Raw genomic sequence first — 18,728 nt, forward strand, 5'->3', positions numbered from 1 at the left:
CTCACGATCCAGGGCACGGTGGCAGGGCGGCTGTGGCGGCCGGGCCCAGCTCTCCCTCCAGGGCTACATCCCTGCATAAATCCACCCTCTCCCCATGCTTCGCCCCTGGACTTCTTCAGATCAGTCACCCCGCCTATTGTCACACGTCTCCTGTGACAGGGCAGGGGGAGCCCCCGCAGGTCACCAGGTGGAAGCCCCTCGGTGTGGGGAGAAGAAACTGAGGCCAGGCAGGGGTGAGGCTGCCCCAAGACGGAGCTCCCGTGTCTCTCAGTCCCACAAGGAAACCATTGTGGGAACAAAGTCCTCCCCTCCCCAAGGCCCCTGAGACCCCCTGTCCTCCCCCTGCACCTGCAGGGTCTTGAGCCTGGACAGAGCACAGACGGACCCATGCCACTGCTGTCCCCCTGCACACGGGCCCGTGGGCTCCAGGCGTGTGGCTCTTAGGACCTTGCCGGAGGCCACCCAGCAGGTCAGGGTGGACTGGGGTTTGTCCAGCCCCGCAGCCCAGAGAGACCAGCTCAGTCCCGGGGCAGAGTCGGGAACGAGGCAGGACCCTAGGAGGCCACCCGTGGACAAAAGGCCTCATGAAAAGCGGCCTCACTAGCAACGTGGAACCTCTGACCAGGAAACAGGGAACACCACCAGCGATGATGTGAGAATCTCAGCCCGGCAGCCTAAGAAGTCAAACTTCCAGAAGGACTCCAGGATCCAGCAAGACGGGCGGAAGGCCCGTCACAGACCATCTAGTCCGCTGGTAAACAGACGGCGATGCCGAGGCCCTGCGAGGTCCGTGTGGGAGCCAGGCTCGGGCAGCAAAAAGGCCGGTGCGCCGCTGCAGGTCAGGGAGGTCATCCGACACCGACCTAGGGGCAGGGCGAGGGGGAGGGGGAGCCCCCAGCTCCGGGCCCACGCGTGTCACCCTCGCCCTCGGCCCACTGCAGGCAGCAGCAGCGTCTCCCTGGAAGAAACTAACTGCCCCTCCCCTCCAAGAACCGCCTCCAGGGGCCCCTCCTGTCCTCCGCTCTGTGGGCGACGAGGGCCAGGCCGGACCATGGCGGCCCCTCTCAGCTCTGCGGTCGGCCCGGGAGCGGCCGGGCTACCAGGGCCGTCTGGAGTCCCCGCGGCCGGGAAAGCGGTGCAGCCTCATATCTTCCTTCTGGATGTGCTCGTAACAGGACTGGCGGGAAAGAGGCGAGGCTGAGGGGGGAGCTGGCCTGCCGGCCCCCAGCCCCACACAAACACGGCCCAACACCAGGGAGCACAGCCGCCTCCCGGGCCGGGAGCACCACGTCTCCAGCTCAGCCCCCAGCCACAGTCTGCAAGGAAGTGGGGCCTCCCTCTCCCGGTCCGCTCAGGGATGCAGCCTGGAACATGCCCAGGGTCCCGGGGCCCCAGGGGTGGGGTGAACTGCGGGGCCTCCCCGCCCTCAACAAGGGCAGGCCCGGAGGCTCGGTGAGCCCCGCCCCACAGAAGCACACACCAGCAGTGAATTTGGGTTCATCCCCACCATGCGCCTGGGTCTGTCCCACCGACCAGGGTATTTTGGCCCCAGTCCACCACCTCTGTCCCTCACCTCCAGGGCCGTGAGTAAGAAGTCATACAGGCCTCCCGTGTGGATGGGGTCCATCATGTCACGGATCAGGTGGATCTCGGCTCCCAGGTGCTGGATTCTGGAGGACATCCACCCCCGCAGTGAGAGGGAGAAGGGGCCCATCACGGGCAGGCACCACACGGCTGGGGAAGGAGCCCCGGCCTGGGTGGCTGGACACCTGGGAGGTGGTCCCCGCTCTGCTCCCCACCCGGGACCCGAGGCGGGCCTCTCTGGGCCTCCGCCTCCCGCTCTGTACCAAGAAAAGCTGTGCTCAGAAACCCTGATGTTGAAGGCTTCAGCCTGTGTCCTGGCTGGGGGCCGGGCAGGGTGGGAAGGGATCGTCCTGCAGCCCCCCCACCCCAGCTCCCGGCCTGGCCGGGGCTCACCGGGCACGTGACACCACGTAGATGAGCAGCGGCAGCAGGTCGTCCATGGGCAGCTTGTGCTCCTGGCCCAGCACCCGCGACACGGTGGCCTCAATTTCCCCGTATGTCCTCTCCAGCACCTCCAGCTTCTCGCGGGGGTCCACCGTGGTGCTGCGGCAGGGTAGCGGGCTCCAGATCGAGGCCCCCGGGTTCAGTCCCCACCAGGGGCCCAACACTCCCGCCTCTGGTCCCCCACCCTCCCCAGGGCGCAGACTCACATGATCTTCTGCAGACACTCAGTGGCTGACAGGAAGCACTTGTCCCTGACCAGGGAGAGTCTCTGCATGGTGGGGGGCGGGGAGCGCAGGTTGGATGAGGCCACGGTCCGCCCCCCAGCTCCGTCCCTCTGGCCCTCCCGGGGCTGGAGCTCTTGCCGCCCACCTCTCCCCATCACTGGCTCCAGCACAGCCCCACCCAGAAGCTCGAGTGACCCAGGGTAAGTCACAGCTCCACCGTGAGCCTCAGTCTACTCAACTGTGAAGTGGGATAAATGGTCTCCAGGAGGTTGGGGGGACCAAAATGGATAGAGAAGATAATGGTTCCAATAGCCGATAGTCACTGGGTCCCTATGGGTACCTATTTCGGTGGCCCCCGGACCCAAGGGCTTGTTGAAACACAAAGAGGCCTGAGCAAACCGTGGGGGGCCCAGCTCAGGGTTCAGGCCTCCCCCTTACCTGGGGCAGCTAACGGACCCACCTTCTCACCTGATTGGTTGTCAGCGTGAGGTCCTTGAGGGGCCACAGGTGCCTGAAATGAAACAAGTATGACACGGAGCCTCTGCCAGGAGGAGGGGGCAGGGTCTGAGGTCAGAGGGCAACCCCCCCATATACCGTGTCCCATAGCAGGACTGAGCGCAGGAAAGCGGTCCGCAATGGCACCCTGGAGCGCCCTCACGGAGCCCAAGGCAAGGGAGGCTGGGACAGATCCCTGGAGAAGACGGCCCCCCCGAAACTTGGATAGGGGTGAGGGGCAGCGCTGTGGGCCAAGGGACCCTATGAGCGAAGTCCCAGGGGTTGGGCCAGACAGAGAATGACAGCAGAAGAGACTGTTCTGGAGGCTCGGTGAGCCAGTGCAGGCTGGTGAACAGGGAGGGATGTGGGTGCCATGCAGTGCAGCACAGGGCAAGGACTTGGGGAAACAATGGAGCAGGGAGGCCAGCATGGAGGAAGCAGCACAGAGGCAGCAGCAAGAGTTGGGGAGGAAGGAAGCCTGGGAAGCGGTTGGCAACCAGGTATCTGGGCTGGTGACCAGTCAGATGCAGGAGACATTCACGATGAAAGGGGAAACAGGGTTTTGGAGGGGGTGGGTGGGAAACACCATCGCGGTGTGACAAGGGAGACCAGGTGTGGAAGGAGAGGTCCCATGCCCCCCACTGGGCAGGCGGTCACTCATAGTATCGACGGATGAGAAGGGGCACTGAGGGTAGAAGGGACCTGCTCCCAGAACAGTCCTCAGTTTCCCCTTGAGGATCTCCCTTCCCTCACTCTCAGTCCAGCTGCTGGGAGCAGGACACCTGCCCCAGCCCCAGTGGCAGATACTGAGGCAGGCTGGCCGCTGTGGGCCACAGCCAGCATTTAGGGGCAGGCTCCAGACCCCAGCCAAGCCAGTGAGGGACAGCTCCCGGCTGGAGCTGGGAAGGGGACACCAGCTCCCTGGGGCACAGTGCGGGGACTGAGCTGGTAGAGTATAAACCTTGAATGGCTGGTACCCTGTGTTTCACCATCAATGGGAGCCAGAGATACATCAAAAGAGACGGTGTTTCCCTTCACCGTGAGGTGAAATAGCTAGATCCAGCCACACCTGAAACCCGCCACACCAGCATAATCCTAGAACTTCATGGGCACCCGAGCCAATTAGCACCACCCCCTTTTTTGCTAAAGACAATTTGAACTGCATTTCGTATCCTGTGTTCATGGGGGCCCTGGCAAACATGGCAAGGAGGGAAGGCTTACTTCTGCACGTCCAGGAACTCAAGCAGCTTGGTGTCGGGGAAGAGGCTCAGGTGGGCAATGCCCTGGCTGTAGAGACCGTCCTCCGTCTCATGGAGAAGCAGGTAGAGCGTGAAGAGCTCCGAGTAGAAGCTGGGCAGTATAAGGGGCAGCACCAATCCGTGCACCTGCACGTCCCTGAGTGAAAGTGGCCAGGACAGGTTGGGGCCGGCAGGGTGGGAGCCTAGGGGGTAGGGACCGCTACTTGGGCTGCCCCTCAAAAAGCCCACAGAGCCCCTTGTCCCCCAACAAAGTGTCCCCGCCCCCTCCATTCTCTAGAAAGCCCTTCCTAAGTCTGTTCTTGGTCATTCCCTCATTCGGTTGAAATCTGGGGCCTCCTGATTCTCTCATTTGACTCACAACCAAAATGGCAAGTGGGGTGGGATTTGATCCCCATGTGACTGAAAGCAAAACCCGGGCCCTGGACAGACAAGGCCAGGGCACTCAGCCGTCATTCCAGGCTGGTCCGGTTCTGCCGCCTGGTTTTCTAGGCTTCCTAGGACTCCAGAGGGGAAGTTCTACCCAACGTCTAGCCCCATTTCCCACGCATCCTGCAGTGCAGTCACAGGCCTCCCTGATCAGGACCTCTCGGTCTGAAACCTAAAGGCAGAACGGGAAGGTGTGGTCTTGGGGGACTAGGGAGACAGGCTTAATGACGCAACTCCCACTCTGCACGACCTCGGGCTCAGCCCCTGCCAGGCCTGTCTCCCCATCTGTGTGCAGGGAGGAGGGTGCCCGGGGCAGCTGCTCACCCCCTGCACACCCGAGAGATGAGGCTGGGATGGCACGTCCCGAACAAAGATGCATTTGAGGCATTGTGGCGGGGCCTCCTCCCAGGTCGCTCAAGGAGCAGAGGTCGTGGGTCATTCTGATCTTCGTGGTCAATGAACAATGCGTGGTCGATAGCATGAGCCCCGAGATTTCCCCAGAAGCCCCCTCTCCCCCTATCCTCCGAAGGAGGCTCCAGAGGCTTCCCTGGACCTAGCCCCAGGGGAGCAATCACCTTGTCTCTGTATCTTCGTCTTCCTCTGGAGCCTGGCCCTTGCGCTGTAAGGCCACCTGCAGCAGACCCCTGCAAACCAACGAGAGGGAGAGCTGGGCTGCCACCTCCCACGGAACCCGAGTCCCCAAAGGACAGGGCAGCGGGCTCTGCATCCGCCCCCACCACCAGAGCCGTGGAGCGTGAGGCCCAGAGCCCCGGCTCCCAAGCCTCTGCAGTTAGGAAGCTGGGAATACAGGGCGTCAGCCTGACAGCGCTGGAACCCCAAAAGAGAAGGAACTACAGCATCTAGGGCCCCCATCTGTGACGTTAGATGGGGTCTGAGTCCAGAGTCAGGCTCAGCCTGCAGGGGGCTGGAGCTCCCCTGGGGTCAGGGGTCAGCTCAGGGCCCGTCGAGGCTCCGACTCTGGCTCCAGAAGTCCGTGCTATAGTCTCCCTGCCTTCTAACCCCTTTGCTCGGCCTCCGGTTCTTTCTCAATCCAGAGGCACCGTTCCTGCCCAGGGGGCTAGGCAGACCACCTGACATCCGGGAAGAGCAGAGCTCTACCTCTATAGGGCTGTGGCTGTCCCCAACAGGCCACCGAGCTCACCTGTAGGCGGCCCAGAGTTCCCGGGCATGCTGCTTCACCTCCTCCTGGGCCAGCGCCTGCAGGTGCTTATTGGCCCCGATGCCGGCATACGTGGCCTGGAAGGTCAGCATCAGCGTCCGGAGCAGCTTTCCCAGGGGGTGCAGCGAGTTGCTCAGAGCCTGGCAGGTGCAAAGGCAACAAAGAGGTGACCGGGGCCAGGGGCTGGAGCCCCGACAAGACTCCCAAGACTGCTCCCGTTTCACAGATGAGAACACTGAGGCCCTCTGAGCAGAAAGGGTCCCCGGGCTGGCCCCTCAGGCCAGCACCAGGGGCAGTGAGGAGACCCCGTCCCCGCAGGCCCCCCTGCCCGAGGGCCCTCACCTTCCTGAGGCACTGCCGCAGGGCTCTGGGCTCCCGGTGCTGCAGCAGCTCATCCAGGACGTCTTCCATTCTGCCCGCGCGGTCCTCGGGCTGGGTCCTGGGGCACCGCGCACACACATCTCTCACCCACACCTGGGTCCTGGCCTGCCCCCTCCAGGAAGCCTTCCTCCCCAGCCCACGCGGGAGTCCCACAGACCCCCAACCCCGGCCCTCCGGATGCCCCGCTGGGCGCAGGCGTGCCTACACTCACGCACACGCCCGCGCCTCACCTCTCGCAGCACAGGTACTCCTGGGACTTGCGAAGCTCCCTCGAGTTCTGCACGTGGAAGCCCAGCAGGGCCTCCTGCAAGTCCCCAGGGCAGCCGGCGCTAACGAAGTCCCGGAAGGGGCCGTAGACGCCCTGCCAGCGGCTCTCCGCGGGGAAGGCGCCCACACCTAGCTGCCTGTGATGGAGGTGGCGGAGGGTGGGAGGCAGGGATTGGAGCTGCGGTGGGCAGGACCCCGTCCGGGCCCTCGGGGAGAGGGGGATGTCCCACCTGGCCTAGAGTCGGAGCCCAGGAACAGGGCGGCGGACTGGGAGGGCTGACCTCCAAGGCTCCAGGAAAAGAAAGGAGAGGCAGAGAGAGGGACAGAAAGAATCTGCTCCCCGGTGGAGAAGAGAGAAAGGGTCACACAGGGCCCTGGAAAGGAGACAGAAAGATCTGAAGAGCTGGAGGCCAAGTCCAGACAGCAAGGTCTGGCCCTAAGAGCTAACGGGCCCAAAGTCCAGGATCCCCCTGCCTTGAGACCCCGCTCTCCCTCCCACCCCACCTGGTTCCTTCCTGAGCTTGGTCTTATCTCGGCCAACGGGCCCGGGGGTCTGGCTGCATGTGCCCAGTGGAGCGCTGCACTCCCACATCACGCTTACAGGTTTTCCTACACCTGCACCCCACCCAGGCTTGGTCAGGCCTCTGGGGTTTGCTGTCTACTCCCAGGTCCTGCTGTCAGGGAGAAGAAGCAAGCAAAGAGGAAGGGTCTAGTAATCAACTCTTCTCCCCCCCTCCCCCCCCCACCCCCACATCTGAAATGCTGTCTGTGATCCGTACCTTGACAGACACAGCAAGAGTCGCCACTTGAACTACGGTTCCCCAAGGAAGAACTCTGTCTCCATGGGAAGAAGTCTATCCTCTTCTCAAATACCCCATGAGAGTGACAGTAAGTCCACTTAGCAAGTTTCCTTCTTCACCTTGGCTACCAGGGAACTCAGAGCCAGGTTCATGCTCAGCCATAACCACTGTGAGGCCTATCTGTATGTTTCTTTCCTTGAAGTCCAACTCGCACTTTTATTTTCCATTTTATTCTTGTCTACGTGTGTTATTTTACAAACTGTCTTGTACCCTTCCCAGAAAAAAAGCAGGGCGGAAGCAAAGCCTGTGCCTAATATTTTTCTCCGGTTTTGTGGTGTACGAAGTTAGGCCATAGCCCTTGATTCCAAGAGTCTCTGACTTGAGGGCCGTGTGACCTGGGCCCTCGGAACTGAATAAAGAACGAAGAGAACGTACAGAAAAGGCCCTCTGACGAGACCTGAGCCCTTGGGGTGGAAACAGACACACACAGACACACCCCAGTCAGGCTCCAGAGTGCACGGGCCGGGCGGCCAGGCTCTTACCTCTTACGGGTGCCACTTGGTTCTGGCGGGAGGGCGGCCGTGTCCAGCAGGCCCTGGGTATGCAGCCCTCCTCCTGGCCCGCTGCCAAAAGAGCCCTCCAGGGTGAAGCCATTGGGGAAGGTGACCTTGCCCTGCAGCCAGGGAAGGAGACAAGGTCTGTCCGTCCAGCTCCCTTCCCATCCAATCATGACAGGCCTCCTGCTTGTGGGTCACAGAGGCTAGCGTCTGGTGGGTGGCCTTCCCACCATCCGTTCACTCTGCCCCACCCTGAGGGGCTCCTAATCCCCTCACCTTAGAAGCCCCTGACCTAGAGCCGTGCCAACGGCCCAAAGGGTCACCTCAGGTGGGAGACTGGCAGGGAGAGAGAAAGGGACTCTCAGGTCACAGCAGGAGAGCCACTACTGTGGGACTTGGTGGCGGGGGACGGGGGGAGGAGGTAAGTCCAGAAGTAGGAAGAGGCCTAGGCAAGGCCTGAGGGCCTGCTGGCCCTGGAAGGGACAGTCCCTGCCTCATGAGTGTCCCATTCATAGCACTCGGGGCCCACCCATTAGATGCCTTAGTGCCCTCCAGTCACCAGGAGACTGAAACAGCCCCACATTCCCAAAGGCCCAAGCAGGGACCCAACTGCCTTCTGCTGGGTCAGCCCAGGCAGGAACATTCTGAAGGACACTAACTCCAAGGCGCCAGTGTTGGTGGAGGGGGTGGATTCCCAACGAGGGGCCTGTAGGGAGACACGGCCAGGCCGCCAGCACCCTGTGCACCAAGGCAAACCCACCTGTCCCCTCTTGACTCTGACCAGGGTTCAAAGTCCACTTCCATGGCAGTGCCCACCCTCTGGACGCAGTGGACATGGGAGGGGCACCTCCCTACCTTCACCCACCGCCCACACCCTCAGCCCTGGGTCCAAGTGGGGAGATTACAGGCTCTAGCCAAGGCTTGACCAGGAGGGGATAGGTCTCAGTGGCCCTCACCTTCCCCACAAGGGTCAGGTCCCTGGTGAAGGTGCCCTCATACAAGGAGTCGTCTTCAGAGAGGAGGATCCCTGGGCCCTAGGGAAGGAAGCCAGAGAGAGTCAAAGCAGTCAGTTAGGAAGGGCCAGGAGATGGGGCCCAGGGAGGGGCCAGCAGGAGGAGAGGAGGCAGGCATCAACCCGGGTCCTGAGCCCTGTCACACCTCCCAGGACCGTGCCTAGGTGGGATGCCAGCCCTTGGCCTGCTAAGCCCTGAGCACCCGTTCCATGGACCTCATCCCTGGGTTATCCTGAATGACTCCCTGGAACCTGGCTCCTCCTTTCCAGTGGCTTCTCTCAGGAGGCCTCCTGGGTGACCTCCCTTCCCCACCCACAGCTCAAGAAGCCCTGGGCTTCTCCTCACCCATCCCCACTTCCCTATCACTGACCCAGGGGGCACAGCGGAACCAACCAGGCTTCCTTGTGGCATTGGCCGCCAGGAAGCTCAGAGCCAAACAGGATCCAATTTGTGTCCTATCTGAATCTATTTTGTGTCCATTCTTACCTTATTGTCCCCTTCCCACATTGTCAATCCTTCCCCCATAAACAAATGCACAAGCCATAATAACAGTAACAGTCACCAGGCCAGACATGGAGCAGGGCACCTGGCAGGGTGTGAGTGAGGCGGGAGGCAAGGGCTGGTGTGCCCGGGCTCAGGAGACCTGGTGACACTAGGCAGGTTCTCTGACTTCTCTGAGCCTCACATCTGTCAGTCATACACTGGGGACGATGACATGATCCGCGGGACCACGGGGAGGACCCCACGAGATCGTGCTGGGAGGCTGAACCCAGAGCTGGGTATCCAGTGAGGAGTCTATCAATGTCAGTTGCAGTGACTGCTGGCATCATCCTCACCACGCACCTCATTCTTGCTGATTTCACTGTGCTTACAGTAAGTAGTTAACCTGAGGTGCCGATGGGGAAACCGAGACGGGAGGGGCAGGGACTCGGCCAAGGCCAGGGTAAGTGGCAGGTAGAATCCTGCTGAGGTTCTGTCTCCCTCTAGCACCTAGGAACCCAGCTTCCGCCCCATCCAGCGCCGCCCAGCCTCTGCTTAGCATCCGGACCCTCGGAGCCGGGGGTTCAGCCCCAGTGCAGGGAAAGGGTGGCTCAGGATACACGCGGGTCACCCCACTCACCACCATCTTGTCCGCCTGGAAGGTGCCCTGGTAGCAGACACCTGCCTGGGTGACCATGACCCCTGGGCCATGGCGCTGGTCAGCCTGCCACATGCCAATATAGCGCTCACCCCTGGGGGAGGAGCCAGAGTTGGATCAGAGTCGTTCCTGGGCACTTTTAAGCTGGCAGGGCTGGGGTCAGGGGGTGAGGGTGGTGCGCGGATAAGGAGCAGTGATATCGCCTGAATCTACTCAACTCAGACATGGGGCAAGTGAGGTCAGGACCTCCAAGAGAAACAGAAAATGGGGGAGGGAGGGAGCCTGCCTGCGGGTCGGGTCGGGGGGGGTGGTATCCTGGCAGGCTTCCTGGGGCAAGGTGGCAGGAAGGATAATGGAATGCAGAGCCATGGAGGTAGGAGCCCACAACAGGTACGACAGGTACAAGGGGACATTCAGTGGTCTAGAAGGCTGGTCTAGGAGGGGCACGCAGGCAGCACGGCAGGGGTGAGGTCAGAGAGACAGGCAAGCCTCAAATACAAGGCCAAGGACCCCGGGCTTCCTCTCACAGCCCAGAGAGCCTGGACGGGCTGTGATCCCTACACGGGACTAGACTGGGGGGTCAGAAAGTCCTCTTGGACAGCGCGAGGAGGGGCCAGTCTGGGAGGCTCCTTAATCAAGGAGGTCAGGGCTCCCTCATCTTGAGCCTCAGCAACAACCAAGGCCACGGAAAGGAAGTGAGTGACTTCAGAGAGGCTCTGAGGGGGCAAACGGACGGGACGCACTGACCACAGGACCCACGCCCTGCTCAGTCTGGTGTGTGGGGGTCTCCTGAGCCCCCTGACCCTGCGGGGGGCGGCCGTGGAACCCTCACCTGTCACCATCCTCCTCGATGCCGTAGCCGCTCTTCTGGCCCCTCTCCCAGTGGCCCGTGTACTTGCAGGGCTGCGGGGCGTGTGGGGGGCTCTCAAGGACCCCGAATCCGTGCCGCAGGCCCGCCTGGAAGTAGCCTTTGTACACCTCATCAGTGCTGTACCTGCAGAGGGTCACCAACAGCTGGCCCTGCCTCCCGGAGCTCGGCCCAGGGGACATGCCCGCCCCAAGAGCCCCCCTTGCCATGGCGCCGAGGGTCACTTACTCACAGATGCCGTAGCCACACATGCTGCCTTCCCACCAGTGGCACTTGTAACAGTCAAACTTGTCCTCGGAGGCCTGGGGCACCAGGCGGATGCCGAAGCTGTCAGTGTGGGTGCGTGGAGGGGGCGGTCAGCACCAGGCTACCACCTTGACCAGGACACCCCGTGACACCCCTCCCTGCCACCAGAAGCGTCCCCGCCTCCAAGGGGCCTTCTCAGACAATGAGGAGAATCGCCCAGGTGCTCAGCCGTCTTTTCTTCCCAAGGGCCACTCTGAGGACGCCTCCCCCTGTCCCGCCCCCCTGTGCATCCTGGGAGCACCTTCCGGTCCTGACCACTCCTTCCATGACCCACCCCTCCTCGGGGCTTTGGTTTCCCGAAGCGCAATAAGGGGAACTGGACCAAATGGCCTTAAGTTCCTGCTTGAGGTTCGGGGATTTAGGATGGGGCCAGGCTGGTGACGGTGGCGGGGGTGAAAACCACTCCCCCGCCCGCCACATTCTCCCGCATCAGCCCCAGCCTTACCCGTGCTCCAGGCCCTGGCAAAAATTCCCCACGTGATTCCGGCCATCTGGCCACTTCAGGGTGCCCCTGGAAGACAGTTGAAGGGCACACACATCAGGCCCACCCGACCCGTCCTTTAACACGCACACAGCCCCCAGCTGACCTCCACCACAGACACTCTCAGAGCCCTAGCTCCCCCCAGACTGGATTCCCTGCCCCCACCCAGCCCTTCTCTCTGAGCTCCCTGACCCGCAGGGGGCTCTCAGTCCTTCTCGACTCCTGGCACAACTAGCCCAGCAGCCTCAGGCACACTCACCACACCCCACAGGGAAAGCTCTGGAAACATCCAGGTTCCCTTTTTCCCTTGACCAACAGGAAGCTCAGAGCGAAACTTCAAGCTTAAGTCAAGCGCTAGCCAGTGGCTTCTAGCATCCTCCCCTCCCCTCTTCTGACACGGCATTGTTTTTTCTGTTTTTTTTTTTGTTCATTTGCTTCCTCAAGTCCTTTCTGGAAGCAGGCAAGGTATCAGAAACTGACGTGCTTAGGAGCATAACCTTGGCAAGTCCCTTCTGCTTTCGGGGCCCTGGCTTTTCCAGCTGGAGCATACAGTGGGGCCACAGGGTCTTGAAAAGCCCACCTCCCTGTGACTGAAGCCAGACTCACCCTATAACCTGCCCTGAGGCCTTGGGCAGGTCATGCCAACCTCTGGGCCTCCAGAACGGGTGATGACACTCACCCAGGGGGGTCTTGTAAGGGCTGGGGGAGGCCGGGTATCTGCAAACCATTTCCCCCACCAGACGGTGCTACGTGAATATGAGCATTATTCTCCCCCCGCTTCCCGAGAACAGTCACTGCAGCCCTGCAGGCCGGCCGCCTGAAGCCTGTCCCATGCCTTCTGGTGTCATCACCCTCACCAAGACTCTACATGGCACAGACCTACTATGGGCCAGGTCCTGTCCAATAGAGCTTAAGAGAGACCGGGGGACAAACAGGCTTGACCAACTGATTCGGAGTAATAGCCTTTGGTTCGTGCCCTCGGGTGATTAGGTCCATGTGGGTCCCATCTGTCCTCAGACTCCCACAACGACCCCTGCCTCGCTCGGCCCGGAGCTCCGGTCACTCACTTGCCATGGGGCCTGCCCCGGCACCACTCGCCCTCGTAGGTGGCCTGGCAGAGCCGACCCTCGGCGCGGAAGGTGTATGCCACGCAGCGGCAGGTGGGGGGCTCGGGGGGCTCCAGGCCCGCCCCCAGCATGGGGAAGTCCTTCTTCCCACGCAGGGCCTGGCACACAGCCTGAGTCACCTTCCACTGCCAGACCATCTGGTGGGGACAGGGGAAACACAGGATAGGTCACTGCTGTGGAGGCAGCCCCTCTAGGAAGCTCCAGAGAGTACCCCCGCCACGCCCCTCCCCCTCTGTTCTGTCGTCTGGGGGAAAAGCCAACTAACGGCTCCATGCTGCTCCCTAGGCCCTGCATCAGACCTCGTGTGCAGTTTCGGTGCCTGCCGGGGGAGCCAGACAGAGCCGCGGGGCAGGCACCCGCAAAGGCCCCAATCCCGGCTTCACAGGGCCAAGTACCCTGTTCTCCACGGCACTCTGAGGCCCGACCCGGGCTGACTGCCGAATCGCTGTGGCCATGGTCCCAGAGCCTCCGGGGGGGGGGGGGGTACACCTGTGCCCTCCCCCTGCCCTCCTGCTGCCTTCCCTCACTCCTCTGGCCCCGCCCCGCCCCGATTCACAACCCACCCACACTCACCCGGCCCTGGGGGTCCTTGGAGCAAAAGGAGAGCTCGTCCTCAGGTGTGAGGAGATCAAACGTGCACCTAGACAGATGGAGGTGACCAGTAGGCCCCAGCTCCGTTCCGGAGGGTGTTCCGGGAGGCCCAAGCCCTGGGGCGCGGGCGGTGTCAGGTGGGTGGAGGGAGAGAAGGCCTGGGGTGTGATTGGAGGGGGCCGCTCACCCGTCCTGCCCAGGATCCACCCACACCAGCTTCAGATCAAAGGTGTGGACGCTGTGGCCCTGGAAGGAGATGGGGCACTGGTGTCACCCAGGGCCCAGACCAGACGCTCCCCTCCTGCTCTGGGCCAGTCGTGCTCCAGGCACCAACCTGCTGCCACGCGGCCGGGCGTCCCCAGGCTACTCAGTCCGGCTCGCCCAGCCTGCTCCCCATCTCCCTTCCCATCCAAAGGCCTGGCTGGGAACCCTGGAGCAGCCCCTCCCTCGCCTCCGGCTCCATCCATGACCCTGTGCTGCTCCTTCTATCTGGAACGCCATCCCTGCTCGGAGAGTTGACCAACGCCCCTTCCTCTACAAGATTGCATGCAGCGACCTCCTGCCTGACCTAGGTCACTGCCTCACCGCCGCAGGGGGAGGAGGCACCAGGCCCAGGCCCGAAGGGCAGGAGGAGTGTGCCAGACACAGGCAGGGACAAGAGTGGGCCTGGTACAGGACATGCAAAGGTCCAGAGGTAGGAAAGGGCACAGAGCATTGAAGTATCTCATCGGTGTACCTGGGACACAGAGTGGAGAGGAGCTCAAAGTGAACCAGATTTCAGGAGATACAGGTTTAGACAGGGCAAGTAGCAGCCCCCCCATCCCCCCAGGCCTCGGCCTCCCAGTCTGCAGGGGAGCCCCAGCCTGGCATTCTGAGGGGACAGAGAAGACAGTGCTATGGCTATCACAAGGGCCATATGACTTCAAGGGTGGGGGATAGTACAGGCCAGGAAACAATCCCAAACCCCAGCCCTGGCTCCCCCCAGACTTCTGCAACGTCCAGAGCCCAGGCCCTGGTTCTACACAGTGCTTTTTTCTAGAAGCCTCATGTGTGCCTGGATCCATCCAGCCCTCCTCAGTCACCAAGGGCCACCCCTGACCTCCCATCTGGGGCTCCCCTCCTAAGTAAGGAAGAGAAAGAACCAAGAGTTGTCCGGCACCTGCTGAAGACCAACTCACTCACAAGTGTCCCGTTTTCCAGATGAGGAAACCGAGGTACAGATGGTTAACAGCGATGGCAGCCGGGACTGGGACGCACTTCGCGCGGCCTTGCCCGATAGCTCACCCTGCTCCAGGGATGGCGGGGCCTGCCGCCCCCCACCCCCAGCAATGACTGCCTCTCGGCCCCCATCACCTCCCCAAGTTCTCGCTCCCCACTCCTTTCTCATCCAGGCCCCCGACCCCCGCTGCGGCCCCAGGACCCCTGGTCAGCCCCACCCCAACCTGCAGCAAGACCAGGGCATCATCGAAGAGCAGCACGCGCTCCGCCCGTAGCGGGGTGACCGTCACAGGTATGTCCTGGCTGTCTTGCAGGAGTCTGCGAGCAGGGGTGCAGAGCACATCCTGGGGAGGAGGGCGGGGAGGCACAGGGCTCAGGCGCCCCTGTCCCCCACTCTAACCATCTCCCGGAGGCCCCCAGCTCTGTGACGACAGTGGGGCTCCAAGGTCTGGAGGGGGTGGGGGCAGCAAACTTGTCTCAGAGCTTCGCTTTGAGGCCCGTCCCACCTCGAGCCACTGCCCCCGCCGAGCCCCCACAACACTCACCGGGGCTCTGCGGTCCCTGCCTCTCGCTGGCGATTCTTGTCCCCTTTCTCTGTTCCCCTAATTCTCTACACTGGGTCCCAGGCCTGCCACACCCTCTCAGGGCACAGGGGGCTCCCCCGCCGACCCCGGTAGGGGCAGTGCGTGCCACAGTGGGTGGTGACATGAGGACGTGATCGCCGGGTGGCGTCTCAGGACAGAGTCAGTTCTGACTGCTTTTCCCCAGAGCCGGCTCACGGCCTGGCCCAGGAGGCACTCAGCAAGTGCCTGAGGACGGCTAGACAGACGGACTTCACAGCCACCTGGCCCCTGCCTGATAAGAGTCCCCTTTCCTGACCCGCCCTGAGGCCTCAAACTCACTCTCAGCCGGCTGCTCAGGGTGTGCCAGAGGGCCTGCGTGGCGGTGGCCTGGTCCAGCGCCTGCCTCATGAAGGACTCTAGGTTCCCAAAGAGGGTGGCCGCGTGCACCACCAGCTCCCGAGTGGGGTGACGCTGCAGGGACACAGAGCAGCTGGTGAGTGGGGGACGGGGGTGGGGGTGGGGGGGCCTGTCAGAACCTTCCGCCACCCTGTGATGGTTGCCCCGGCCCTGGCCTGGCCCCAGCTGGTCAGAAGGTCTGGATCTAAGCCAAAGTTTGTCCTTTTCTCCCTGCCAGCCCTTCCTTGAGGGAGAGGCCAGCATGAAGGTGCTTCCAGAGGACCACTGGGTGACACACACCCCCCCCCCCAAAGCTGGACCTGGGCCAGGTGTCCTCACACCCAGTACATGATTCTCCATCTGCTTCCCGGGTCTCTGCTGGCTCCACTACAGCAGGGCCATGTACCTCAGACATGCCAGGGCAAGGCCATGTCCCTGTGAACCCCCCCCAGAACAGGGCCACGTCCCCAAAAGCATGGCTGTGTCTTTCTCAAGCCAGGGTTCCTGAGTCAGATGGGTCCCCTGAGCCAGGACCGTTCCTCTCCTCCCCAGGCATCCCTACAAGTGACAGGCCTATTGAGCAGCACGTGGTCGCCCGACCTCCCTGCTACCTACCTCCCCAACGGTGTCCCCGAGGCTCAGCAGGAGGAGCACGTACTGCTGCACGTGATGGGCGAGCGGCTGGCGGAGCGCCTGGACCAGCGTTGTGCCCACGGAGGCCTCTGAGCTCACGCCCGACAGGAGCTGCCGCAGCGCCTTCCGCTGGCCCCGCCAGTACTCGCTGAGTGGAGGAAGGGCCACACGCCGCCTTCATCCCCCTCCTACGTTCTGTCCCTCCACCATCCCCCACCCAAACCCAGCTAATGCCCCCAGATCTCAGGAGCAGTCCCAGACCCCAAACCGCTCTCATATCACACGAACACGGTCGCCTGATTGGAGGAGATTCAACGACAATATCTCGGGGTGAAGGGATCATCGAGGACAACCATCCACCCTGAACAGGACGGCCCCTCCTTCCCCTTCCCAGGGTCGGCCTTGGCTAGTGGATATCTGGATTTGGCACACAGCCTCCATAGACATCCCCCCCGCCTTCCGGTGTGGATCAGCGTGGAATTGTTAGAACCAGGAGTGTTCAGGATGAGTCATGGGCTGTGACACGGGCTGCTGTGGCCATGGGACTTCCCCAGCCTTCCCTCCCGGACACCCCCACCGACTCAGAGCCCCCATCCCCCATCCCCGCAGCACCCTGTGCTCACCTCCTCTTCTTTGCTGCCTTCTGAAAGGCCTGAACCACCACGCAGCTAGTGTAGGCTTCGATGTACCTACAGACAGCACAGGAGACACCCTGCAGGCCCAGCCCACGGCCTCAGACCCAAGCCCCTGCCCTTCCGGGGTCCTCGGACCCCACTCACCGAGTGCCCGCAGCCCTGGCCCAACCAGATAATTCTAACTCGGTCTTTCCTCCCTGGGAGGCCCCCAAGGCTCAGGTCTGGGGTGTCTGTGATTGTGCCAGGCTAAGGCCCCAGGCCCTGAGGCTGACCCACCCCAGACGGAACCCAAACCTAAACCTGACCCGGGGAGCCCTAGGCCCAGGACGATCCCCCGCCTTCCTCGCCGCCTTACTCTACGTGGACCCGTAGAACGCGGTCGGCGCCGCACAACAACAGCAGGGATTCCAGCCCGACGGAGTCCTGGTGGCACAGCCTCCTCCTCAGCGAGTGCAGGCTCTCCTCCGTCACCTCCCAGAGCTGCTGGGAGCTCCTGTGTAGCTGCTGCAAGAGCCGCAGCCACTCTCTGCCCTGGGGGTCCGAGGGCTCTGGAGGAGGGGGGGCGGGGCAACCACGCTGTGAGGGGGCGGGGCCTCTCCGCCTCGAGGGGAGGGGCCCCCACAGCCCAGGAGCCTCGGCCAGGGTTCTGCATCCTCCTCGGGGTCTTTGGCTCTGGATGGGAAGCTGATGTGGCCCCCTGGAGCTCAGCAGGGACAGGCAGCCGGAGAGCCGGGCAGCACCCTTGAGGAGTAAGTGGGGCACATGTCCACCCCCCCACTAAGCAGGGACACCACGTACACTAACTCCCCCGAGTCTCTGGACTTCCTGGGGTCTGGGATGCGGGGTCTGTAAGGTCCTATGGTCCCCTCCCTCTCACAGATGAGTGGACAGAGCCCCTCAGTGGAAGGCACCTGACCAAGGTCACTTCACAAGTGAGACCCAAACTGGAAGTAAAAACTCAGCATCCTGCTTTCCGGCCGTGCCCTGGGTGAGAGCAGGCTGAGAATCCAGGCAGAGCATCAGGCCTGTGCCCTGGAAGAGGTGGGACTTTGACTCTATGTACAGCTGAGTCTGGGCTAGGGGTCCGTGGCCTGGCCCCTTGGGGTCCCTTTGAGAAGGGAGCAGCCAGCGACCAGAGGCGGAGCCCCAGTCCCGAGTGTCCCCGCTCCCGTCTGAGGCTGAGCAGGCTGTGCGCGCCTCGAACAGTCTAACGAGCTAGGTCCCGGGGTCCCAGGATGGTTCCTGCGTCCCCCGCCCTCCCACTGCAGAGCTGAGACTCACCAGCCGTGAGCAGGGGCTGGAGGATGAGGCTGTTGATGCGGGCGAGGGTGGAGGAGAAGACCTCCTCCAGCCGCAGCAGGGCCTCCTCCTCAGGGCTGCACATGGCCAGAATGCTGGACTCGGGGCCTGCGAATGGGGCACAGACCAGAGAGAGGGCGCCAGGGAGAGCATGGTCAGTGCCACGCTCTCAGCCCCCGTGCCCGGGACCGCCCACAACAGAACGGAGTGGTGAGCCCGGGCCGCCTCAGAGGGGAACGCCCGGACCAACCACTGACCCCTGCCTTGCTCTGCACCTGGGCCCAGCAGAGGGGACCTGATGGAGAGGCAGCGAGGGCTCAGAACTGCCTAGGGAAACACCTCTTTTTAGCCCAAAAGGCAGGTGCTCCTCAAGCCCAGTTCTGGCCTGCTCATTCCCCTGCTCAAACATCCACCATGGCTCCCGAGGTTCAGAGTCATATCTAGTGGTGCTCTGACCTAGCTCCCCCTCCACAGAGTCTCTGGAAACAAGGACACACTGTCAGAGGAACCCAGCTTTTTTCTCAAGGCCACGGCTCAGGCCATGCAGATGGGCACAGTGAGAGCAAAGGATCATGGGCACAGTGAGAGCAAAGGATCATGGGCACAGTGAGAGCAAAGGATCACGGGCATGAGGGCCCAGCCTCCATGCGTGGCCCACCAAGAGTGGCCTACGTGGCCAGTGGAGGAGTTATGGAGGATCTCAGGGCAAGGGAGCGTGGTAGGACCCAACATCAGACTTGGGGAGATGGATGTGGTGACAGCTGGAGAGGGGACGGGGCCCAGCAGTGGCAGAGTGAGGCCAGCAGGGGTGAGAGCCAGACCCTCCGTGCCCCTCAACCTGGC

General features: G+C 62.5%; 1 protein-coding gene across 1 annotated transcript; it reads right to left on the minus strand.

The window, feature by feature from the left end:
• Window positions 1-343: 343 nt before the first annotated feature.
• ALS2CL (ALS2 C-terminal like) lies at window positions 344-17,972 on the minus strand. Its single transcript, XM_047096402.1, has 25 exons — window positions 17,868-17,972; window positions 16,942-17,134; window positions 16,575-16,640; window positions 15,934-16,099; window positions 15,262-15,393; window positions 14,584-14,703; window positions 13,329-13,387; window positions 13,124-13,190; window positions 12,491-12,687; window positions 11,388-11,453; window positions 10,865-10,963; window positions 10,601-10,762; window positions 9,751-9,862; window positions 8,574-8,651; window positions 7,603-7,733; window positions 6,224-6,397; window positions 5,955-6,051; window positions 5,595-5,752; window positions 5,008-5,076; window positions 3,969-4,142; window positions 2,721-2,763; window positions 2,235-2,296; window positions 1,978-2,127; window positions 1,574-1,670; window positions 344-1,177 (listed from the first exon to the last, which is right to left on the minus strand). The coding sequence occupies exons 1-25, from the start codon at window positions 17,968-17,970 to the stop codon at window positions 1,097-1,099; spliced, it is 2,856 nt and encodes a 951-aa protein (XP_046952358.1). The 5' UTR covers window positions 17,971-17,972; the 3' UTR covers window positions 344-1,096.
• Window positions 17,973-18,728: the final 756 nt, after the last annotated feature.

This window comes from Lynx rufus, unplaced genomic scaffold, assembly GCF_022079265.1.
Source record: "Lynx rufus isolate CCGP_SWC_20201006 ecotype Redwood Valley unplaced genomic scaffold, mLynRuf1.p SCAF_4, whole genome shotgun sequence".
In the NCBI taxonomy this organism is placed as follows: Eukaryota; Metazoa; Chordata; class Mammalia; order Carnivora; family Felidae; genus Lynx; species Lynx rufus.

What these genes read in the sequence shown, in the direction of transcription:
- ALS2CL (XM_047096402.1), bottom strand. Translation starts at nt 17,970, where the DNA reads ATGTGCAGCCCTGAGGAGGAGGCCCTGCTGCGGCTGGAGGAGGTCTTC. An exon ending in TGTGGCTACGGCATCTGTGA is followed by an intron (nt 10,763 to 10,864) that starts GTAAGTGACCCT and finishes GACCCTCTGCAG; the next exon opens with GTACAGCACTGATGAGGTGT. An exon ending in TGCGGCAGTGCCTCAGGAAG is followed by an intron (nt 5,753 to 5,954) that starts GTGAGGGCCCTC and finishes TGCACCTGCCAG; the next exon opens with GCTCTGAGCAACTCGCTGCA.